This window comes from Trichoplusia ni, chromosome 2, assembly GCF_003590095.1.
Source record: "Trichoplusia ni isolate ovarian cell line Hi5 chromosome 2, tn1, whole genome shotgun sequence".
In the NCBI taxonomy this organism is placed as follows: Eukaryota; Metazoa; Arthropoda; class Insecta; order Lepidoptera; family Noctuidae; genus Trichoplusia; species Trichoplusia ni.
Genome location: NC_039479.1, coordinates 12,920,462 through 12,944,847, shown reverse-complemented (window position 1 = coordinate 12,944,847; position 24,386 = coordinate 12,920,462). Strand labels below are relative to the sequence as shown.

General features: G+C 35.9%; 4 protein-coding genes across 5 annotated transcripts; 1 reads left to right on the top strand and 3 right to left on the bottom strand.

The window, feature by feature from the left end:
• Nucleotides 1-10,210: 10,210 nt before the first annotated feature.
• LOC113507739 (50S ribosomal protein L27) lies at nt 10,211-11,029 on the bottom strand. The gene is made up of 3 exons (XM_026890685.1): nt 10,895-11,029; nt 10,655-10,818; nt 10,211-10,467 (listed from the first exon to the last, which is right to left on the bottom strand). The coding sequence occupies exons 1-3, from the start codon at nt 10,944-10,946 to the stop codon at nt 10,264-10,266; spliced, it is 420 nt and encodes a 139-aa protein (XP_026746486.1). The 5' UTR covers nt 10,947-11,029; the 3' UTR covers nt 10,211-10,263.
• Nucleotides 11,030-11,299: 270 nt separating this feature from the next.
• LOC113507697 (transcriptional adapter 1-like) lies at nt 11,300-12,719 on the top strand. Its single transcript, XM_026890637.1, has 3 exons — nt 11,300-11,832; nt 11,967-12,334; nt 12,539-12,719. Exons 1-3 carry the CDS (start codon nt 11,437-11,439, stop codon nt 12,687-12,689), a joined length of 915 nt encoding a protein of 304 aa, XP_026746438.1. The 5' UTR covers nt 11,300-11,436; the 3' UTR covers nt 12,690-12,719.
• Nucleotides 12,720-12,778: 59 nt separating this feature from the next.
• Nucleotides 12,779-16,144, bottom strand: LOC113507691. The gene is made up of 5 exons (XM_026890626.1): nt 15,296-16,144; nt 15,086-15,218; nt 14,388-14,687; nt 13,985-14,151; nt 12,779-13,401 (listed from the first exon to the last, which is right to left on the bottom strand). The coding sequence occupies exons 1-5, from the start codon at nt 15,366-15,368 to the stop codon at nt 13,121-13,123; spliced, it is 954 nt and encodes a 317-aa protein (XP_026746427.1). The 5' UTR covers nt 15,369-16,144; the 3' UTR covers nt 12,779-13,120.
• Nucleotides 16,145-16,219: 75 nt separating this feature from the next.
• On the bottom strand, nt 16,220-24,346 carry LOC113507685 (ATP-dependent RNA helicase SUV3 homolog, mitochondrial). 2 transcript variants are annotated; one of them, XM_026890602.1, is made up of 16 exons: nt 23,831-24,346; nt 23,226-23,346; nt 22,423-22,591; nt 21,788-21,974; nt 21,452-21,529; nt 21,274-21,365; nt 20,964-21,103; nt 20,430-20,564; nt 20,043-20,149; nt 19,544-19,737; nt 18,929-19,108; nt 18,299-18,447; nt 17,378-17,476; nt 17,025-17,105; nt 16,608-16,740; nt 16,220-16,391 (listed from the first exon to the last, which is right to left on the bottom strand). In XM_026890602.1, the coding sequence occupies exons 1-16, from the start codon at nt 24,252-24,254 to the stop codon at nt 16,293-16,295; spliced, it is 2,388 nt and encodes a 795-aa protein (XP_026746403.1). In that variant the 5' UTR covers nt 24,255-24,346; the 3' UTR covers nt 16,220-16,292. The 2 variants fall into 2 exon arrangements, with proteins under 2 accessions (XP_026746403.1, XP_026746413.1); XM_026890612.1 differs by lacking the exon at nt 17,025-17,105 and having other exon boundaries at nt 23,831-24,345.
• Between the last annotated feature and the right edge of the window lie 40 nt (nt 24,347-24,386).

The following is a 24,386-nucleotide window of genomic DNA, read 5'->3' as shown; positions in this document are numbered from 1 at the left end:
TTCATGGTAAGTACATTTTTAAAATTTGAAGTGGTTTTATCTAATTATTGAAGCATATAAAGTGCATGACTGTTATAATGTATGATAAACATAATGTGTGACATATTTTTTTTGTTAATTTGTATTTATTTTACTATTGTAAACTCATTAATTCATGCCGGTTTCTTTTGATTTATAACCTCTAAAAATTCAATACAACTTTTAAGTCCAGTTTGGGAAAGATGGGACACTTATGTGGGGCAAGACGGGGTAGGTACCCGATCTTATCCGCTGAGTTGTTATTCAGTTTGTATTGAGATTGCATTCAACATTAACTATTTTTTTATAGTACAGTTCCAAAAACAGTAATGTTGTCATTTCCTGATGCTTAAATGGCTACACCGCCGTAAATCATTTAGCAAACTCTCCACCTCCACCAACTGCTTCAACCTCATGTCTCAAGCAGGCAACAGTAAATGATTATATAGATAATGATGCATTCCATCTGGTTAGCCCGAAAAAGTTAATGCCTTATTCGCGATTCGCCGAAAAAAGACCAAGACAAGTTCGAAGAAGGGGAAAAGCAGCTATTATTACTGCTTTTCTATATAAAAAAGAATGAGAGGAAAACTAAAATAGGTAGAAACTAAAACCACATGTAACAAACAAAAAGTAAATGACAAAAATAACAATAAAGAGAACTTGAAAAACCGAAAAAGCGAAAAGGCACAGAAGAAGAAGATACAGAATGTCTATACTGTCGCGGCTTGTATTCCGATTATCATACTTGTATCACTTATCGTACTTGAGGCAAGTGAGCGCATTGTGTCTGTGCAGGAGTGGAAGACAGCGATGACGAAGCTGAACATATCTGCCCGGTTTGTGAAGATGACGGCGCTTAAATAGTCTATACCCCATCTTACCCCAGGGGTATACCCCATCTTACCCTATAGGTGGGGTAAGATGGGGTGATTCAGTTATTTTTTAAAAGTTTATATTTTTATGAGAAGAACTTATTTTTTTTTGTTTTGACTGATTGTTATTAAAAGAAGAAAGACTGATTATTTAATTAATAAAAGTTCCTACGTTGTGCAATTAAAAAAGATGGGTTTTATTTATGAAATACCTTAAGGTCCCCGTCTTACCCCACCTTCCCCTAAATCTCCAATTAGTTACAATCTCCTAAAGGTAAAATGTTACAGAGTAAAAACAAAAGAAAAACCTTTTCTAACCACCCCTTGAGTTCTTAATAGCCATTTAAATAGAAATTAAAACAAAATTCCGGTTTAGGAATCCTTTTGTAACAAAAAATAAACAAGCGTACATTCCGGCCTTGCGTAAACATCAGATCCTACATTTCTGCGTAACAAATGAAGAAATATCATTCGTGAGTCCATAATTTCATATTTGGGGAGCGTTTTTCCTTCATTACACGTTTTCCGAGACAAGAGTCTAATCTCCAACGGGCTGGGCCCGCCCGGACTGTCTCCGAGAATTAAATTATGCCTTTCCATGAATATTATACTCGATGTCGCAATCTTTTTGCGTTACTTAACCAAGAGTCGACTGAAAAAATCTCAATGAATCATAATATAAAATCCTCTAGAGTGTATAGATCTCAACCTAAGGGAAGGCAGGTAATATGGATCATCCTTCTTTAAAAATTATGTGAATTTTTAGTTTTAATTTCTGCTCGTACCGTAAGTAGTCAACTCAAATTGAATTTAAATCCGCTTTAGTGAAAAAATATGATTGGTCTTAGATTTGTGCAGTGTATCGCATAGTCATTGGGACTAGTCACTTTTCAGATGGCTTCGATACAATATTTTTATTCAAGATTGCAGTCTCGAGGTGCAAAGGGTAGGCGTGATTGTAGGACTGTAATAAGCACACAATATAGAGAAGAACAGCAAACAGAACAAAAGTTACTCTTCACAAACTCTTGGTTGACTGGTAGTATTTGTATAAGAAATATTAAATAAATAATCAACCAATGAATTTCAACGAAGGCTATGAGAATGTGAAAGAATATCTACAAACTGGACTTATCTACTTCTAGTTAATTCTTACAGGACATAATTTACTTCAAAAAATATAATGATGCGTCCCATCAAAGTTCAATCTCGTGGAAAGCAAATAATCACGGCAATGTATCCGACCGTGGCAGGTCACCCTACGGCGCCGTAGTTTTTTATCGTAGAGCCGAGATAAATGTCCGGTTAGCGGGGGTCCAACGTTGATTTATACAGAACGTCCGTCAGGGCAACGAATTACGTAGGCTACGATGTAAATCACCTAACGTCGGAGGCAAATCGATACCTTTAATGCCATACCGGTGTGATCTCCGAGGCGGCTGGTCTTCACTTTAATGTTTCGTTTCTCGTATCAAATATAAGAAGAGATAGGCTATGATGCGGCCATGTGAAATGCATTTTGTCCGACCTATTTTATCCTAAACTTTATTCAAATTATAAGACGTGAACTGGTTTGGTGTAAAGTACACAAAAATTAGAAAAGGGTACTGTTGGAGTCTGCAACTACTATCTATCAATAACCCATTTTCAGCATGAACATGGTCCGTTGTCAGAAATAGCATATAAGGGATCAATACGTCCAATGACAGGATAAAACTGAATGGCTTCTTGATAGCGACTTTATTCCTTTAATCTAAAGATAAAGAAAGGGTTGTCCATTCATTCTTGAAAACCTTTCCTATTTATTTACTGCTGCTATCATATAACGAGAAATGCTTTTTTAACTTTAAAGTAACGCTTTCCCCGACACAGCTATTTATTTCATCACACATACATATACATTTTCCCAACTCATTAACGTCGACAACCAAAAAGTTTTTACATAAGCCCAAAACTGTCACAGATTAAAAAGGTCCACAGACGCGTAATAGATTAAAACAATAAGTAACTCGGTAACAAACATAAGGCACCATCATTATACCTCTGATGTTTATTGCTACAGGCCGAATCTCAAACTTTTTATTACGAAAAAGTTGACGATCATAAAACACGTACAGGTGGATTAAAAAAGGGCAAAGTTTTGTTGGCGCTGTGGGGACAGGGGCCAGGATTTAGGCAAACGAAGTACGCAAAGTGCGTGAACTTAGAAGAGTCCTTACACTGAGTTTTTATTTTGTTTCTGTATTGTAACAGCCTGTTTGGAAGTTAAATGAGACGTGGGAGTTATAATGCCTTAATTTTGCTATCGCTGTGTGATGTTTCTTTTTATTAAATGACGGAGTATAATATGCGTTCTTCCGCTATGTGATGCTGAAAAGCTAGTTTTTCTTTTCGAAACCAATACAAAATATTTGAAGTGCAGTGTTGCCGCACAGGACAATTAAGTTTACCCATTTACCTACTTAACCGCAAAACATTGAATAACGAACCTCAAAGTGTCGATAGTAAAGTGTCTGATTCTGTTTCCAAATAAACAAGGATGCATTAGAGACATTGTTCTTAAAGACGAAAGTAAGTAAATAAGCTTTATTAACGCTTATCCAACCAAAAGGCATCTTAGCGTACCTCAGAATGATCCGTCACAAATAACACTATGTCACCGAGTCAGTCTCACTGTCTTTCATTACTGAAACACTGCCAACGTTGTCTAGGATAGGTACTATAATTGGAGTACCACAACTATAAAACTCAAAATCTATCTTATAGCAATACCATTAGAGCGCAAATCTCAATGGCTTTCCTTCACAAACGTTTCACTTTTAAAAACGCCTTGGATGTCGAGTGGAGGCTCGAGAGTTTTAAGATCGGAATGGGTGTGAAAAATGGAAAGAATACCCTTCCTCATTCAGCACAGCGGGAGCGTAACGAAGAGATTATTGTCACGGTTTTGAAAGGAAACGGGAATTTTAAAGTGAAAAGCTGGCAGGTTTGTTTTCAGGATTAAATAGTAATAAATAATAAGGGTGAAGTCATTTACCTAAATGGCAACAAATATAATTATATTTTTTTAATCTAGTCTATCGTGTATTACAACTGTCGTATCGTGTATTAAGGTCTGCTAGGTATCTTTTATCTCATCTAAATGCCTAACTTGAACAAACAGATTCACATAAAATATTCCTAAATTTTATCCTCAAAGCAGGTTAGTCTACCTTATTAAACGATGAATTATCATAACATCATAACGCATTCATAAGCGCAATAATCGACAGAAACAAACTAATCCATAAAAGTCGTTCGCACATGACAACTTACGTTTTCAAGCAAAAAGTTTAATTTAGCCCTTGAGTTATAACCGGCAGCTGGTGCTCAGTAGGGTCGCCAAAAGAAACAGTATGTCGGTAAAAACAGGAGAAAATGACTGACTTAATACTTAATATTTTTAATTCTTGTATTAAACAGAATTCATTGACTCAAAATGAATTCTGTTTAATACAAGTATTGAAAATATTACTTTTTAAAATATCGCTAATTAGCCGTGGTAACCGCAAAGTCACATACATTTGAATCTAGGAATAAACAATGGAATAAATAAACGTAATAAAAAATTAAGATGGCATGTAGAGTTGTTTAAATTAAATATTGATAGTTTTATTTACTTTCCGTTTCACGACGGCCCTAATGTCGGGTGTTATTGGGCGAAAATTGCAATATGGCTGCCGAGAAAAATTACAAGTGGGAAATGCTGAGAACCCTTCAAACTGCATGGAGGGGACCGAACTAGAGAGGTGGCGACTGAAAACGCTTTGTGATAATGAAAATGGAGGATTTGGTGCTCACATTACGTGTGAGACGAGGAAAACATGCTGAAAATTACATATTTGTTTAAGATTCATATATTTTTCCTCAGTTTTTTTTTGTGCGTGTTTTAATTATTTTATATATAGCTATTAATTATATATAGCTTATATATATTATATTAAGCTGATAGTAGTTCATCTTTGTTGAAGAAGTTGAGAATAAATTGGAAAATCCATTTTTTATATTTTATCTTGTCATAACACGCCCAAACCAACCGCTGTCGCTTCTCTATAACGTGGTCTCCCCGCGCTAGTCCCATGAGCCTTCCACGCCGGAATTATCGTCCCGCATAAAACAAGAAAAGCGTGAAAACGAATATATGACTTCACAAATACCTACATGTTACATTGTTGTAGGCAAACCTCGAGTTTATAATATAGCACCATTCCCAAATTCGTATTTTTTTAATACATATCCGTGAAATAATATAACCTTCAAATTAAAATATGATAAATAAACGCAACTGAAATGAATATTGCAAAGCCGCTGTATATTCCCCCATCACTGTCAAAATATTAAGACAATGTTGCCTACATACAAAATCTGTGTAAGTACATGAATATTTAATAAGCAATAAGTAGATAATGCATAAAATACTTACAGAGTTAAGGTAGAGGGCTTTTATAAGAAAATTAACTTTGGAAATCCTTAAAGCTCCGGGCTTTAATACAAATGAAACTCTTTTGGTGGTAAGAGGGTCCTATATCTAGTAGATTGTACGTACCTACCTAGGTCTTAATTTGGTGATTTCACTCATGTTCAGCATGAATACAAAAGTACTTACCTATGTATCCATATAACCACCTTATCTTGACTACCTACTTTCAAAGAGACAATTACCTATGTGAATTAAACTATTCATGTCATTTTCTTTCTTTCTAAAAACCTAGCGTAGAGAAAAAATTAACTCACAAGAGACATCATACAAAGGAAACATATAGCATTCGTTCGATATCTCATATCGTAGGTAGTTTATAAGGTACGATTTTATCTAACAATACAGTCTCTCAACTAGGTTAATCCGCCCCGTAGTAACCTAATTTCATAGATACAGTTTTCACCTTTATTCCAGTCAGTGACGAGGTGCGCGGCCCGGTCCGGTCAACATCCGTACCGGCCGGACGTCATTTCAGAACCGGAAAATCGCCAATCTCCTCTCCCTACGATTTTTTTTTATTTTACACGCTCAGTAACGTGGGTTTACTGACATCTGCTGTTGTATTTTATACAATTTAGTACCTACTTTATGAATGTTTTTTGTTTTTTTTTTGCTGACATGAACCGTGTAAAAGTTTAATTCGTAAAGGACATATCTCATAGGCGATCAAGAGTTATATTTCTAAGTCACTGCAAAAATTAAGTGTTGCTTTAATTTTCCCCACAAATACCATTTATAACCTAGTAGATTCATAGGCCTAGAATACTGCACGTATAAGCGTCATCGTACCAATGACTTCTGAATGCGATGTATCGGGGGTTCTGTTCCTGCAAAGTAAAATACTTGTGGGATCTCCACAAATGCGGACGAAAAACGTAATAATTAAAATACGTTGCATTAAATACTTATAAATTCTTTTTTTTTTCAATTATTTTTTTAAGGTAGGAAAATGGATACCTACCAGTGATAGGTACCATATTTTGTACAATGAATAGGTAAGTGGATAAAGAACGTACAAAAACTATTGAAATGAAACTACTTTTACGGATTTTATCGCGGTTTAATTTTAGATTTTAGTTCCCGACGTTTCGAAACCTTTGCAGGTATCATGGTCACGGGCAGACTGAGATGGTGTTCGTCTTGACAGAAGATGTTGCTCGTTCTACCTTCATATTTTAATTAATTATTTGTGGTCCGACCTACGCAGTATGAGCTCACTGTGTCTTGATGTCTTGCAGCGCTGCTCTTGGGTTTGGCCTTGAGTTTATTTATTATTGGATCCCAAGTAGGTGATATCTTCCAGCCATCTTCTCTATTGAAATTAGGGTGTTTTTTAATCTCAATAGCCTCGCGAAACATCCTAGGTAGGAATTTGGATTCTTTAGCGAGGATCTGTGGTTGGTCAAATCTAATATAATGGCTGGAACCTTCAGCATGTTCGGCGACTGCAGACTTCGTTGAGCGGCGGTGTTTGACGTCAGCTATGTGTTCTTTAACGCGGGTCCCTATGCTTCGTTTGGTTTGACCGATGTAAGAGAGGCCGCAGTCACAATCTAGTTTGTATACTCCTGCATCTTGTAGAGGTATGTGACACTTGACAGATGGTAAGGACTGGCTAATCTTCTTGGGCGGCTTGAAGTATGTTTTAATTGAAGCTCGCTTCAGGATGTAACCAATCTTGTCAGTGACTCCTCTGACATATGGTAGTACAGCAGGCAAACGATCAACAGTGGCTGGCTTCACTCGGTTTCTGTGACGGGGCCGTGGAACTTGGAGCTTGTTGTCTCGCAGTACTTGCTTGACGTGTTGAAGCTCAGCGGCAAGGTGTCTGTCATCACAGAGTCCGTGTGCTCTCTGAAACAAAGATTTTCCCACGGTAGCTAACTGTTTAGGGTGGTGGTGAGATTCACCGTTTAAGTACCTATCTGTATGGGTCTTCTTTCGATACACGGTGTGACTTATGGTCTGATCAGGATTCCTTTTAACTAATATGTCTAAGAAGGCAAGAGATTTATTATCCTCCAACTCCATAGTGAATTGAATTTTGTTATTGATGGAGTTGAGATGTTTTAAAAATGCATTTACTTGACTAGATGGTAAAACTGTGAAAGTATCATCTACGTACCGTTTGTAGAACCTGGGAGTGAAAGGAGCTGTTTTTAAGGCTGTCTCCTCGAAGTCTTCCATGAATATATCGGCGACTACAGGGGATACAGGCGAGCCCATCGCTACACCATCTACTTGTACATAGAATTTATTGTTCCACAGTAGGTAGCCAGATGTGAGGCAGTGCTCGAGAAGTTCTGCATATTCTAGAGGTAGGTTGTTCTCTGCTAGCTTCTTGGAAACAATTTCAATACAATCCTTGACTGGTAGGCATACAGTCCTCGTTTTACATGCCTACCAGTCAAGGATTGTATTGAAATTGTTTCCAAGAAGCTAGCAGAGAACAACCTACCTCTAGAATATGCAGAACTTCTCGAGCACTGCCTCACATCTGGCTACCTACTGTGGAACAATAAATTCTATGTACAAGTAGATGGTGTAGCGATGGGCTCGCCTGTATCCCCTGTAGTCGCCGATATATTCATGGAAGACTTCGAGGAGACAGCCTTAAAAACAGCTCCTTTCACTCCCAGGTTCTACAAACGGTACGTAGATGATACTTTCACAGTTTTACCATCTAGTCAAGTAAATGCATTTTTAAAACATCTCAACTCCATCAATAACAAAATTCAATTCACTATGGAGTTGGAGGATAATAAATCTCTTGCCTTCTTAGACATATTAGTTAAAAGGAATCCTGATCAGACCATAAGTCACACCGTGTATCGAAAGAAGACCCATACAGATAGGTACTTAAACGGTGAATCTCACCACCACCCTAAACAGTTAGCTACCGTGGGAAAATCTTTGTTTCAGAGAGCACACGGACTCTGTGATGACAGACACCTTGCCGCTGAGCTTCAACACGTCAAGCAAGTACTGCGAGACAACAAGCTCCAAGTTCCACGGCCCCGTCACAGAAACCGAGTGAAGCCAGCCACTGTTGATCGTTTGCCTGCTGTACTACCATATGTCAGAGGAGTCACTGACAAGATTGGTTACATCCTGAAGCGAGCTTCAATTAAAACATACTTCAAGCCGCCCAAGAAGATTAGCCAGTCCTTACCATCTGTCAAGTGTCACATACCTCTACAAGATGCAGGAGTATACAAACTAGATTGTGACTGCGGCCTCTCTTACATCGGTCAAACCAAACGAAGCATAGGGACCCGCGTTAAAGAACACATAGCTGACGTCAAACACCGCCGCTCAACGAAGTCTGCAGTCGCCGAACATGCTGAAGGTTCCAGCCATTATATTAGATTTGACCAACCACAGATCCTCGCTAAAGAATCCAAATTCCTACCTAGGATGTTTCGCGAGGCTATTGAGATTAAAAAACACCCTAATTTCAATAGAGAAGATGGCTGGAAGATATCACCTACTTGGGATCCAATAATAAATAAACTCAAGGCCAAACCCAAGAGCAGCGCTGCAAGACATCAAGACACAGTGAGCTCATATTGCGTAGGTCGGACCACAAATAATTAATTAAAATATGAAGGTAGAACGAGCAACATCTTCTGTCAAGACGAACACCATCTCAGTCTGCCCGTGACCATGATACCTGCAAAGGTTTCGAAACGTCGGGAACTAAAATCTAAAATTAAACCGCGATAAAATCCGTAAAAGTAGTTTCATTTCAATGTCTAACATTCGCGTAAACCTAAGAAACCACTATGTACAAAAACTAACTCATAACTCAAGCAAAATGGAATATTTCCTTTAAATCCCTTACCTGGTAGCAGTTGGCAATATGCTATGATTTATAGGTGAGAGATATTTATTAGGCCAATAAAATTTGTCCTTAGCTCTCAGCGTCCCACCTTCTTCATATATCACGCTTGGTCCGAGGCGCGCTGCGTGGATATACCTATTAATATCTATAGGTGAGTAAAGTACCTACCTATAATCCTAGAAACCGTCTACTGTAATCCTTAACATTAAAAATGTCTTGAAAAGAAGGTAAGTCTATTCAGGTTTGGAAGGATTTTCGTAATTCGTTTTTGCCAAGAGACGCCGACTTTTGCCAAAGGCTCACGTTGTAATAATTGTAATTTTTTATAAGGTTACCTTATCACAATTCTAAAAATCGAGATCGAGGATAGGCAATGTTATTTACGCTAAGTGACAAATAGATTTGTGGATATACGTTTCTAATTTATTTTTTACCTAAATGATTTGTTTTTTATTTAGCCTATTTTTAATGAGCCCTCAGTATCGCGAGTCTTTCTCCCACTTCACTGATTTAGATCCTAAGTATTATTAAGCTGTATTGATGTCTTTTTTACCTTGAAACATACATAACTTAATAATCATAAATAGCTCAGAAGATTTGGTACATGCATTTACTTTGTTCTTCCAGAAACAGAAACTTTAAAATTGCGCCATTTTGAGTTTTGTACGACAACGCCATCTCTTAGTGGTTCAGCAAACAAATATGTCGTGTAGTAATCTTGCTGTCTGTCGTGCAAACGATAATAAAATTACATCAAGGCATCTTTCTATTATGGAAGTGGAAATACTTATTTCAAAACTGTAAATTAAAGGGTTAAGAATTATTAAATTCAATACTTAAAATTAATTAATTTTTTTAAATTAAGCTAATTTTTTGCATATATAGCAAAATAAGTACCAACAAAAAATTTACTGTTCTTAAAATTGTACAAGGCAATAGAATAAAACCAGAAAATATATCCAACTAAATATATATTTCCTACCATAACTAAATAACGCTAAAACCAATCAAACTTCATCGACCAGCTTAAACCTGGAGTGTTGTGGTTCAGGTATGACATTGTAATACTTCTTCATGATGGTCTGTCCTTCCCTTCCTCCGTATACTCTCCGGTTCCAAGTGTGATCCCAGTCAGGGTCAAATTTCTCACAAGTTACAACAACTTTTCCCGGTTCCATTGCAAAAAGAGTCCCGTTTCTACCAAATCCAACCTGAAGGAAATGAGTTTAGGAATGATTACTAACCCAAATTGATTGCATATTTGAATTTTCAAGTGTTTTTGAATAAAGTCAGATCAGTTTTTGTAGGCTTGGCTAAATACAATCATTGTTATTACACAGTAAATCAAAATGTCAGATAGGTAGGTCCCACGTATTCGTACTATATAGAAACACTTACATTTAATCCTGGATGAAACCTCGGTGTTCTTTGAGTAACTAAGATGTTACCAGATTGCACAAAATGTCCATCCTGCACCTTCCACCCTCTGTGCTTCGGCCTCACCTTACAATTTGTGTTCGAAGTACTACCACCGGTCTTCTTACTGGCGTTACGGACAAACTCTACAGTGAAATAAGTTTTATTTACAAATTATATCATAACCTGAAAGCTGAATACATTTCATATTAATTTTCTTACCTTTCATGCAAGAGTTTGCTTTACAGCTATTTAGTATTAAATTGAAAGACATTGTTACTTATTTACAATGGGATTATAATAAAACTTTAACCAATATTAATAAGTTATATTCGGAGTATTTGTAAAATAACCTATTTGTTGACAGATTTTGACATATTAAAGTTATGAAGTGGCTTCAGCTTCTCGCAGTTTTGTAGCCTTAATCCATGTCTATTTTTTTATGAATACGATTAATTTAAAAAGTAATTAAAGCTTAAATGGAGTGAACATGTATTGAATATATTATTATTGACATATTTAGATCAGGCGCTTGCACTTAGAATAGCGTAAATATACCAGATCTATGATCGCACTTCTAACCGTTTTTTTGCGATATGTAATCTGGCAACATTCATTAGTCAAATCAAAATAATCAATAAAAACCAGGTTCACCAGGTTGTAGGCGTTGTTGCTTAGAAATCTTAAAATCTCTTCTTTTCCTAGTTTTCCTCCGGTCGGAGGTAAACTATATAATAAATAAACTGAAAGAATAAACACTTGCAATGGCGTTAGAGCCCCTGAACGTGGCTAGACGTAAATTAAACGAAGTGCTCGGTGAAAAATCAACAAAATATTTCAGCCACATGAAACAATGGTTCCGAATGAAGCTGACTAAAGAAGAGTTTGATACTGAAGCTAGAAAACTTCTGTTTCCTGAACAAGTTCATCACCATAACGAGTTCTTATTGGCCTTGTTGAATAAAGTGGAAGGTTTAGCCGAAGCTTCAATCAGTATCGCTCAAGAGAAAGCCAGTACACATAACAGGAACAGCCGGAAACACAAGAGGAGTTCCCGTACGTCGGAGAAGTCTAACTTCGAACCTGCGGACTTACTGGAGTACTTGCCGCCGAATTCACCACCAGGCGCCGGTAGTGACGGTGTCAAATATGCTGCACAGGTACTTACACAACACATCTGTTACAAATTCTAGGGAAATGTTTTGTATAAGATATCTTCTATGTCATTTTTTATGCCATCTCACCTCTCAACAACACATGTATGAATTTTCTTCACTTTTTTTTTAATTTGCAGGAGATATTCCTCCCAGACCACGCACTTGTTGTGGGCCGTTTCATGCTAGCAGCTTGGGAACTCGGACTTGAAGGTGCTGATGACGATGCAGCTGATGTCATTGTAGTAGCAGTCCAACATTTCCTCAAGAATGTACTAACTGCTGTATTAGCTCAAAGGAAAGGCTACAAGATGCACAACAAACGCTTCATGTACGATATTGGAGGTGACATGCCAAATATGTGGCTACGTAACACTGCCAAGCTGTATGATCCACAAACTGAGGGACGAGTTAACGTTGATGAGGGTATGACGGACTTGCTCGGGCCACGTTGTCCACCCACCATAGATGAAATGGAACATGCTGCTGCATTTGAAATTGCATGCAGGTAAGAACATCTTTAGCTATATGAAAACCAGTCATAATATGATATATGTACAGACTTATAATTTGCCTGGTCATTCTAGAGACTTTTCCATAAAAAAATAATTTATGCTCAAACCTTCCTCATATGGTAGGTGGTCTATATACTGCTGTGAGAGCCTTGTTTAATAATTTAATAATAAGTAAATAATTATTTATTCTTTTTCAGTGAAACCAACAATGAGCCCAATAGTGATGTACTGACAATTGACGAGTTTTACAACACATTACTCACACACAAGAACATTATATCCTGTCATTCCGTTTATGCCATCAATATGGAAAGATTAGCCACCATGCTAAACCATCCTAGTGTCTAAGAGAACATAATAAATGTTAATGTTTACCTATCTCATTATTTTATTCAAGTACGTAATTTAGTAAATTTCTTGAAATGTAGAAAAACATGTTTATTATTAAGAATTAACTTTATTGATCATTGTAAATCAATTTAGTTTCATTAGTCATATTATTAATCAACAATAAAATATAAATAGTTAAATTATGGTTTTGTTTCTACAATAATTATAATATAACCAACCAAGATAGGGATTAAGGTTTTACCTCTACACTTATCTTACATTGCAATTTATAATTAATAACTATAATTAAAAACAAAATCCATACTATACAACAACAATAATTAAAATCAATGTTAACATTATCTTACATTAGAGGCCAGTGACACTTAAAAATAATGGCCTTAAAAAATCAAGTCATAAATTGACATGCAAAGAAAAAAAACCTATATTTATGGCGTTCGAGACATTAGGGGTGATTGGCTGGGGTCAGATGGCGTCTCTACTGTCACTTGGGGGACGCTGCGGCCAGGCTGGGGAGTCCTCTGAGGCGTCCGCCTCTCTGGCAGCTGTTCCATTTCATGTCCCTCTGTTTCTTCAGCATCAGGTCTCACTGCGCCTAGGAATCTTCTCTTCTTCCACGCAACGAACCCTAGTACCGCCAGTATAGCTCCAATACCAATTGCTCCGAACGTTATGCCGGTTGCGGACGCTGTCGACATTGTATACAGTCCTAAATAGAATTGTACATGTTAGATTATTTAATAGTAAACAGATGATTGTATTTTTAATAATACTTAAAAAATCAGAAAACGTCATCAGAAGTTAATATAACATAGTAAACTTCACATATCATAGTGCAAAGGGGTGGGCACCAACGCACCAACACAGGTGCACTCTGTTCCTTTACTCTCATGGCCCGATGACCGACATGACCAGCGAGATATCAAACTAGGCAGGGGCACATTTTTACGTGCCTTCCGAAACACCGAAGCTGTGATATTTATTTCCAAAACGCACTCAACATTCGAAAAGTCTGCGCGTGAACTCGAAATCTTTAACTTGACAGTCCTGCGCTTTAACCACTAGGCTATCACAGCTTCTTAACAATACAGATTCGTTCAAAGCTGACGTAAAAGTTAGCTATGTCTTCGTTACAATTTACGATTGTTAATTTTTTTATGCTTTACATTGTTTTTTAGACGCGTTTTATTTTTAATCAGAGTTATGGAGTGTGGACAAATGGAATGGATGTAGATAATGCTATTACCTCAAATTTATATAGCGGAAAACGTCTTAATTAATTTAGTAAATACCTTCAACATCTAGTTTAATAAAGTCGATGTACTCCTTGCCGTCTTCCAGGCCGGCGCCGCAGGTCCATGAGCCCACATCCTCATATTTCACCTTACGTATGGTCACCGCGCAGTCTCCGCGATCTAAGCTTTTGTTACTCGGAAAGTAATATCTTCCGAGAATGGGGCTAAAATAAAAAAAACTTGAATATTCGAGGCTAAATAAAAACTGCAGCTTTGGTTGCGTGCATTTCAGTTATAAGAACAAAAAAGGTATCCAAAATGTTAACTACCTATACACCAAACTTAATCAAAATTAGTCCAACTATATCTGCTTCAAGAGGTAACAAACCTGCGCTCAAATTTTTTCCTATAATATACCAACTATTGTTTTTTAATAACACAAAAAGTTTATTAAACGTACTTTGCAGCTGTCACTCCTGAATTAATACTAAAAGGCTGGCCGGTAGGGGGTTCAAAGCGGCAATAGCTCATGGGTGTCAATTTAGTAGTGGCACAGGATAATGTTATCGGCTTGCCGTGTATGGCCGTGACATTCTGCTTTAAAGCCGCCATCTTCGTCACCACCCTGACTTCTATAGACTGCATGATCTCAAGCCCCGTCTCCTGGGTACCTATGTGACAGCGCCATACTCCGCTGTCGTTCTTCGATGCTTTTATTTTTATTGCGCAATGTCCCGCGTTGAGAGTTGATCCTGAAAAGCTAAAGGTGAAAAGATTTATCGGATTTCCAAAGCTGGTTTCCACTGATGGTTGTGTGAGTGTCTATTCAATCAATTTCTAAACTGGTTTACATAATCTTCTGTCTTCCGATGGAAAGTTAAACATTCAGTAGATACAAATATATAAAAAAAACATGTACTTAATTGGTCATTGGTCTTGTATTATAAAAGGTTATCGTAAACATATAATTACTAATTATCAGGTACTCTAAAATACAAACAGTTATAATTTAGAATAATATATTATTCCTAGGTACTTAAGTATATTCATAGAACAGTCGACGATAGAAAAATTAACAAAAAAAATAAGTCACTGTTTCACAGTTTAAAAAAAACTTTTACATGTCTTACAGTTTTAAAAAACACTAAAACGACTTACGAGTAACGTTTTCCCGTAGGGTGTATGAAACCACAGTAAGCCATAGGCATATCCGTTTTACACTCTATATTAATATTTTCATTTTCCGAGGCCAATATCGTTTCCGCGCCATCCACATCAAAAACTCTGAACGCTGCGGAAAAATTAAATATAAAACCACGGCCATTTAAAACACCACTTTATATTTATTAATCTGATTTACCACTGTACCTTCTATTCTCATAAAATATTCACTCACTGTTATAAACGATAGATATGCCACTAATAAATTATATTTACACATTTTTCTGTCAACTCCAGGCTGTTCATATGACGACCGGTGTCGGTCGGTACAAGTAACTGTAATAAAATTAACTACCCTCTCAGCGCCGTGATAATTGTGTCATAGGTCGTGTGATGGCTGCACTAAGATAACTCCGAGACAAATGTTAATGAATTAACAAAATAAGCTAAGCAATAAAACTGTTATCAGTTCCTATGCACACATAGTCTCGATTCGTGATTGTTCCCTTAGCCCTATTCACGTATAATGCCGGAATTCTTAAAAGAAACTGTTTCTTGGTGTTATGTTAATTTTGGCATTGATAACATCTCACGGCTGTAAAATTTGGCGATAACCGTAGCATTGTTTTTCTATTGTTAAGGATGGAATGCTGAAATAGCAAAAGATACGATGAATAACAAGCCATTAGTAACGGTTATTCTAATAAGCATAGATATTTAAATCTGCGTCGTATATTTATCTCATATAAATTTCTATGAATTAATTATTTTTAAAATTGAACATAGAACCTGATACCTACACTTACACATACTTACATATATTTTTTAAAGCAATTTACACTTCAAAGTTGCCTTTCAAACTGAAACGGTTATTACAGTTATACATCAGTGTTTTCACGACTTAGATGTAATCTTTATCTCTGCCCGATTTTATTACGTAATTATACTACATATTATGTATTCAGTTATGACCTTACGAACCATACCAAGATATAAACACCTTTTTTCAGCCTCAGACAATTCTAATCGCTCAAACTTAATTAGGCAATCAATCAAACAAATACATGGAATAACTTAAAGGAATATGACCCTTATGCTTTTTAACTTGCCACCCTTAAATAAAACAACATATCTTATTGTAACTAAGTCACTGGAACTGTTTATTACAGTAAGTTGGTTGGACTATTTACAAAAATTTAAAGCTTCATTTCCTCCTATTTCTATTATTTCTACTTCTTTCTGGTTTCTTTTCAATTGTAAGCTCTTGTTGGAGTTTCTTCAACATTTGTGGTGTTATTAAACCCTGTAACAAATTCAAATTTTGTTTAATATTTTGTACTTAAGACTTACTATAAAATTTCGGTTCCTATGTATGAAAAGAATAGAACAATATTATTTTTTTATAGCACTCTAAAATCTAAATTAATGAAGGCAGAATGTTACGTGAATTTTGTTTTTGCCGATTTGAAACCCTTTTTATAAGAACAAAGTATGTAAACTGTAGATAAGCGGAACCTACCCTAGCAACAAGCAAATCTGAAAGTTTTCCTTTCGAATCATCACTTGATTTGAGCGCTCTCGTGTGTCGCTTGTTGCTCACGGCGGCCATTGAGGGGTCGTCTCGTAGTACTTGCTCTGAGTTTCTTAGCAACCTGCAAACATTATACAAATTAAAATCAAGTTTAAATTAATAATCGACGATTCAAAACCATGAAAATCAGTCGCAGAACGTAACAATGATGATTCTCGATTTAAATATTGTTGACAGTTGATTTTATGATCTGGTGGTGTTGCCTGCGCAAACAATTGTATGCAAACACAACATGCTAAAAATTGTAACAAAATGACGGATTACAACACACTTTATGTATGGAAGCTACTCAAACGCTATTAACTTATGTGTGAAGTGGTCCTAGAAAACGGTTCGTTCACTAGCCTGCGAGTAACTGAGATACTATCGTTGGATTTCGTGCTTCGAAACTGCGAACCTGTGGATGTTTTAGGTTCTCGGTAGGGCCTAGTCACAATTTAAGAACAGTCATTTAAAATTAGTAAATAATATGTCAAAAATAGTTACTAAGTTCGTTGTTATATTCAACTTTAAAATTGTGATATAAATTATATTTCGACTTAAATCGATTTATTCCTAATTGGTACCATCCACGGACTTCTGATCTAAAGCGATCCTGTTTAATACATTATGAAGGACTGTGTTTGCCAAAGATTTTACTTTAAGAGATATTTTTCAACTGTTCAACAAATTTTCAAGTTTTTTACGTATATATTTACCTAGTTATTTGGAATATTCCTTGCTGTATGATGGCATCTAGTTCAGTTTCCATATCTCGCACCAACTTCACGTCGGGAAACATGTCAGGGAATCGGTAACTGCGAACAATCATAAACAGAAACTGAAAAGTGTCGTATTATTAGTAGATAGCCGAATGGTAGATCGACACGCTGATATATGAGACGTACTATGTTGTTACTAGTTCAATCTCACTTTGAAGAACTTTGAAGTCTCGCCTTACCAGGATAATATTGATTATAGTAATGTAGGAGTTGGTAGTTACGTAATTATGCTTGTAACTGATTAGCTTTATTGATCGCTACTTTGAACTTGCGGGAGTCGCAGTTGAAGTCCACTGATTGGATTTAGTTAGATTTTTGTTTTGGCACAGATAAGTAAAAAATACTTTAGAACTACGACAGATCTTGTAGAATATTAAATAAAAACCGAGTACCTACAATATATGTTTACGATTGCAGAACAATAATACAATTTAGATAATGTATATAAATTAACCATTGTGTGATTGTGGACACTTTAATTAATTACCGTGAAGGCGGCAAATTACAGTCTTATCTAAGAGTAACGTATTGGAAGCTGAATAATAACTACGCATGTTTATCTTAACGACAATATGAACGTACTCCAGTGGTTAGGTACTAATACACGGTGCGGGAGCGTGTGATGGACAAAAAAATAAACCTGGTCAAGTACAATTCGTTCCGTGATTTCTTCCTATCTTTAGTAAGAATTCCATTTTTTGCGTACGGAACCCTAATAAAGATATAAAATATGTAATTTTTACAGCCAAACTTCAAACAATGTGAAAACAAAATAAGGAAAGAAGTAAAAGAAGAATATTTTTATCTCTTCTACAAACCTCGCTGCCATTAAAAGTTGTTAGTATCCAAGACACTCACCTCAACCACAAATAAAGTTCGAGTACATCGAAAACTGACTCGAGATGTACTAAGTCCATGATGGTCTTCGGTGCGGGCAGCGGCCAGTCCACCGCGTTGCCGAGCCAGTTCTTAGTGAGCGGCTCGTTGCGACTGTATTGACGCACCATCTGTGTATCACGAAATAATTGTTATTTTTTTTATGGGTCTATCCCGCGACACATGCCGGGCATTGTAAGTCTTAAAAGCCAAGATCTACAACGAAACTAACGAAAACCACCGAAACACTTAAGTTCGGTATGTCCCAGGGGAATCAATAAAGTGACTTGGAACCCGCAACGAAATTAATCAGACATAGTAAAAAGGAGGAGTAAATGTAAATGTTTGTTATTTTTGAAAACTAATAACTGAGTGCTGTAATAAATGCCTTTTAAGGTATATTTTAGCTTACTTTAAGAAGGCTTTATACGAGTAAACAAGTAACTACTTTTGTTCTCTGTACTCAAATTGAGAGTCCGATGGCACGACTATGTGATAAGACAAAAAATAATCTAAATAAAAGCAACAAATTGTGCAAAATAGTACGTATCTGTGCAAAAATGTGCAGAATAGTCTTTTGTCAAATAAATACCACTATTACGCAATATTTACCTTAAGGAATGTAGCACAAACAAATGGTAGTTTGTTATTGATCGGTGCACAACAGAACACGTAGCGCGCTCGCAGTGGTAAAGGCACGTGTTGGATCATCTCTGCTAGGAACTTGAACGCTTCTGTGTTGCACATGAAGTATAGTGAGTCGTCCACTGTGCACAGGTGGACGAATATGTCCTAAAAATAATACGCTCATGAATACTAAATTAATACAAGCATGAGTAAGTTGACAAATATTGTTTAGAAATATTAGGGACGTATTTTAATTATTTCAAAGTTAACTCTTTACTTTTAAAAATCTATTTAAAGGAATAGAGGCTAGCTTCCTTACTAACAAAAAACTTTTGTTTGAATAAAATGATCGGCTAGTGATATCAGGAACTGCACTACTTAATTTGCACTATCGAAATAATTTTTCCCACGTTTTTATAAAATCACTTTTTAGTTATTTATTTATAAAAACGTATACAATATTTTTATTTCGAAAAGATTATTTAAGACTATATTCATGGGTATTCTCTGTTCGTACCTCGAAAACATAATAATAGAGGTAAAATAACAAATAAATTAACATTAAAAAAGTCTATAAAAAGTTTAACAGAAGTAACTCACCATTAAACTACTAAGGCTAGCGTGAGGTAGGTGATAGGCGTACAGTTCCATCTGTTCGGCCGTGGGATGCAGGCCTGCCTGTGCCACGGGCTCGGGCAGGTTGGACATCAGCGTCTTCAGCGTGGCGAGGTCCTCCGGCCTGAACGTTGTCACGTAGCCCGTCTCCCACGCGCTGCCGTAGCGCCCTGCTCTACCTGAGTACGAAAGAGTTTTACATTGTAAGGCAATTTCTGTGAATAATTTCCAATTTTTGATGAACCTGAACTGATTGATTGGCTAAAGGAATATTGTTTATAAGAAGAGACTATCAGGGATAAAAGTCGATGAGCGAAATCTAGTCTACAGTCAGTAAAACTGATTGAAAATACCTTTGATATTAGTGTTTAGCAAGTTTTCAGCAGAATCCTGATACTTAGGTCTTCGAATAATATTGTATTCAAAAAGCGACTTATGTTGCTGACCGAAATAGTAATTATAAAAAGTTGAATTATAAACTTACCAGCAATTTGCAGGGTCTGTGATATACTTATAATATCCATTTCTTTGTCTCCGTCTTCATTCACTACTGGCTTAATTAGTGAATAAAATATTATTCTGCGTATACTCCTGTAAAAAGAGAAAATAAACTTTGATGAATAACCTGGACATCATACATTTGCAGTACTGAATATTTTTTACTATTTATTCGGAAATCATGGAAGGCCATTAGGCTATTATATCTTTAAAAAATAGTAAAGAACGATAAGTTCAATTGACAACCAATAACAAGTACTCACTTATAAATTAATAAAGAAAAACCTGTAGTACGGACTATTAATTTTAGCAAGATAATACTAAGATAGGAAAATGGGATCAATATTAGATTCAATGGCTATCACATACTTACAGATTAATTCCAAGGCCTATAGCATCTGTCGCAACCATGACCTTACACGAACTGTTAGGGTCATTGAACTTGTTAGCCTGTGCCAACTTCGTACCAGGCGGCAGACTACCGTATATCACCGCAACCTCTTGCCCCCTAAAACAATTGTACAATATTTTCAAGCACGCATTGGAATAGTAAACTCATACATAAAGTTTTGGACCACATACTAGCTAATACAACTAATCTATTTCCTGTTAACGCTATTTGTGAATTCACTTAGCAAACAATACACCGATTATTTAAACTCATGAGAATAACGATCATTTTCTTCAATGGAATACACTGTAGAACAATTTTTAAATTTTCAACATTTTAAAATTATTTATTTATTAAATGCAAACGAACGGTGAAATTATTGATAACATGCACATTGCACATGAATACGAAATTTTCATCGTTATACATATTCTTCCTAGCTTCTTTTCTTCAAAGCAATACTATGCGTTCCTAATATACTTAGTAATTGGATACCTGCCTCAACATGGGACTGACCTCTGTTCTATGGCTCGACTTACACTGTAAATGTCGTTTTTATTGAAACACACTATACAGTCACCAGGCTTCACATTGTCCAGTGTCCCCAGAGCTGAGTCTTCTATTTTAAGTTCTGTTAATCTTTTGTACGTGCGTACCTAGAAAAAGGTATTCACATTTTTTTATTATAATCTGCAAAGAGGCTCTGTACTAAATTCGCAAAACCAAATAGAACTGTGCATAATGCAAAGTGCCAAGATGCACAGGTACGAAATGCACTTTGCACAAAGTATTGTGCACAGACTTAATGTATAGTCGTGTTGTGTACCTCTAATATTTCACCAGTTGTATTACATATTTCTTCTATGAGATGTATTGCACCAGGTTCTCCACATAAATGTATTTCTTCAGCTTGTAGTCCTATTAAATAAAATACATAATAAAAAAAAGTATTCAATAAGCATAAGTTTATATAATTATATTTATTTTGTTATTACACTTTTTACCTAATATAGCCCTTGTCCACGCCCACCCTCGTCCCCTGTCGCCAATCATTTGAATTTCATCAATAATGGCTACTTCATCTGTCAATAAACAAATAAAATTGAAGCATTACTGATAATGTTACAAAGTTTAGTTCAAAGAACTTTTTACTGTATATTCTGTAATTTCCATGAATTATCTATTTATTTATGTCAGTCTAAGATTTGAGAACGAATGATACCTGTTATGAGGAAATCTATTTTTTATGAAATAAACTCATAACACAACACTTAAAATCGATAGTTGAACTATATGTTCGTCTCTCCATCTCTCTCTTACAACTAGACTCATTAACTTACATGTATTACTAAGTGACGTCATCTCAACTGTACACGCTACATGAGTGGAGGGGGTAAGTTCTGACGCGTCTAATCCTAAGAGTCTGTCTTGTGTGGTCGCAACTTCGAGATCCTCAGTATTTGCGACCGTGGCGTAGAGTGACGCGTGCCTTCTTTCTTCCCCTGTTATAAGGTCGCAAGGTGTGCCCTACAAACAATTTACATACTTACTTTAGAAGGAAATCAAAATAGGGTATTAAGAAACCTTTTAAATAAAACAAACATTACTCTAGGCGGTGATTCATACCATTATTATAAATGAGATAGCATCTCTGTCTAACTTTCACTAAAGAAATTTGTTGCACACTTAGTCTAGAGCCTGAGAAAAGACACAGGCTACTTTTAACTGGAAAAAAGGGTAGAAAGGGGGGAGGGGTCGTAAAATTTTACGAATAGTAAATGGGAGGCTACATAAGGGAATTGTTAGTTAATTGTTTGATCAGCTGCTACACAGATATAGAACAGAAAATCCCTTTGGAATTTGTGAGAATACTAGGGCATTAGCAAGTGAATATTTTTTTTTTATTGGATTTTTAGCCAGTTTTAGACCTACTCCTTCCAGATGATGCAAACTGAGTGGAGGTGTTCATACTTACATGTTTATTAGATTTATGGTATATTTCTGTTGCTAATAGTTTTAAGGGTCCACAGTAGACACCAGACTTAGCTGATAGAAACCTCTCCATCGCATGATAGGTCTTGCCTGAGTTGGTAGGTCCAGCATGGAATACAATTTTTCTGTTCATTCCTCTGGCTTCAGGGTACCTGCACACAAAACATAATAATTCCTATGTTAGGAAAGCTGTTGAAAAATAAAACCAACCTTAACCTTAACACTGAGTAAAAGCCAACACCTTTTTTATAATTACAAATGCAATCAGTAAAGACAATTACAATAACAAATAGTACTGTTTATGTTTAACAACAAATATCATTCAAAACATTTTAATAAACGCTACTTATAGATAAGCATGTCTTATCAAATGACTTTCATTTTGTAACATTGCAATGATCTCTAAAAATATACATTTCATGTGTAGCATCATCTCATACCACTTTGTTAAAGCATTTAACATATGAATGTTTTGGCACAAGCTAATGAAAGTGAATCTGCACAATATAGATTTGTATGGCTAAAGGATGGTAAGATTGTGAGGAGAAAGTCACTTTAAACATATTGAATTATGATTGGCATGAATACTTGGACTTGCCCCAATTTATATATGAAGAGAAAAGTCAATATGCACAATGAATAATTAATTTAACTGGAGGGTTGGGTGAAAATATTAATGACAATGCAAAAATGGACTTTATGTTGAAGTCTTAAGGTTGATTTTGGAAAATAAAGTTTCCATTTTTTTTAATTATGTGTGTTGCATTTTGTTTTTCTAATACTTACCAATTAGCAGGTGTTCTTAGGTCAGATATCTTTTTGAGATCATCCAAACAGTCAAGGTGTGGAAATGCAAGTCTTGCATGTCTCAAGAAGTATGGAAACAGGTCGTCCACATGGCCAGCACCTACAAACAAATATCAGATTGCTGTAATTTTAGGGTAACATACAAGGCACACTCATGCTGGAATAAAATAATTGTTTTTTTTTTTTTTGGGATGTTGAATCTTCTCTTACACTGTACTATAACCATGTCTCGTAGTTGAATGTTTATTGAAGCTTAAACATTAAAGAACTTATATTGTAAAATAAAAGTAAATATAGTAAAGTACTTGAGTATGCAGCATTTTTAATAAATTATAGTAAACAAAAAGAAATCAATAACTTCAGCCACTTTGAAAGTCAAGAATAATGTAATTTATTTCATACTTCATGCTTAATTCAAACACTTTTGTACTTGTCAGTACACTTCTTACTTTCAATATCAAGATATTTTTAGAATCGTTTTGAAAATAATGCGCAATAAATAAACAAAGGAAATCTAAAAATATTAAACTTTAATTTCTTATAAGATTTTTCTTTTTTTTTTTTATTGTCAGTTATTTACATACCTTGTATAATATCACTTATGGTTATGTGCAAATCAGGAGGCAGGTCATGTTCTAAGCAATGTCTTCGGAACGACAAAAAAGCCTGATGCAACAGCTGATCATCTAGCCCATTCTCAGCAGCCAACTCTCTGATCTCTGGTTTCTGGTAGAATTTGTTGAGAATCTTTAGAAGATCTTGTTTCTTAATACGGCCCGTGAACTCCTCACCAACGTTTATGTCATCCGGATTCGGTTTAACGGGTATGGGAACGAACAATGCCGAAGGATTACCACGATCATACTTCTTACCCCTAAGGAAAATATAACCTATATTATGACCACCTTTTCGCGTGCCTAACACGTTACTTCTAAGTATAGGAGGAACACATGGTTGAACTTTGTCTGCACAGTAAAGAGCCAGTATTCTTGTGAATCCTTTGTACATATTGATTATGAAACAAAAAGTAAATTGACTAAAAATTTTATATCCTCGGCTGTCATTCCCGCTGTTGTTTTTTTTTAACCTACTCCAAAATACTTGAATGAATGTGTAAATAGAGAACCTTTAGTCACGAGG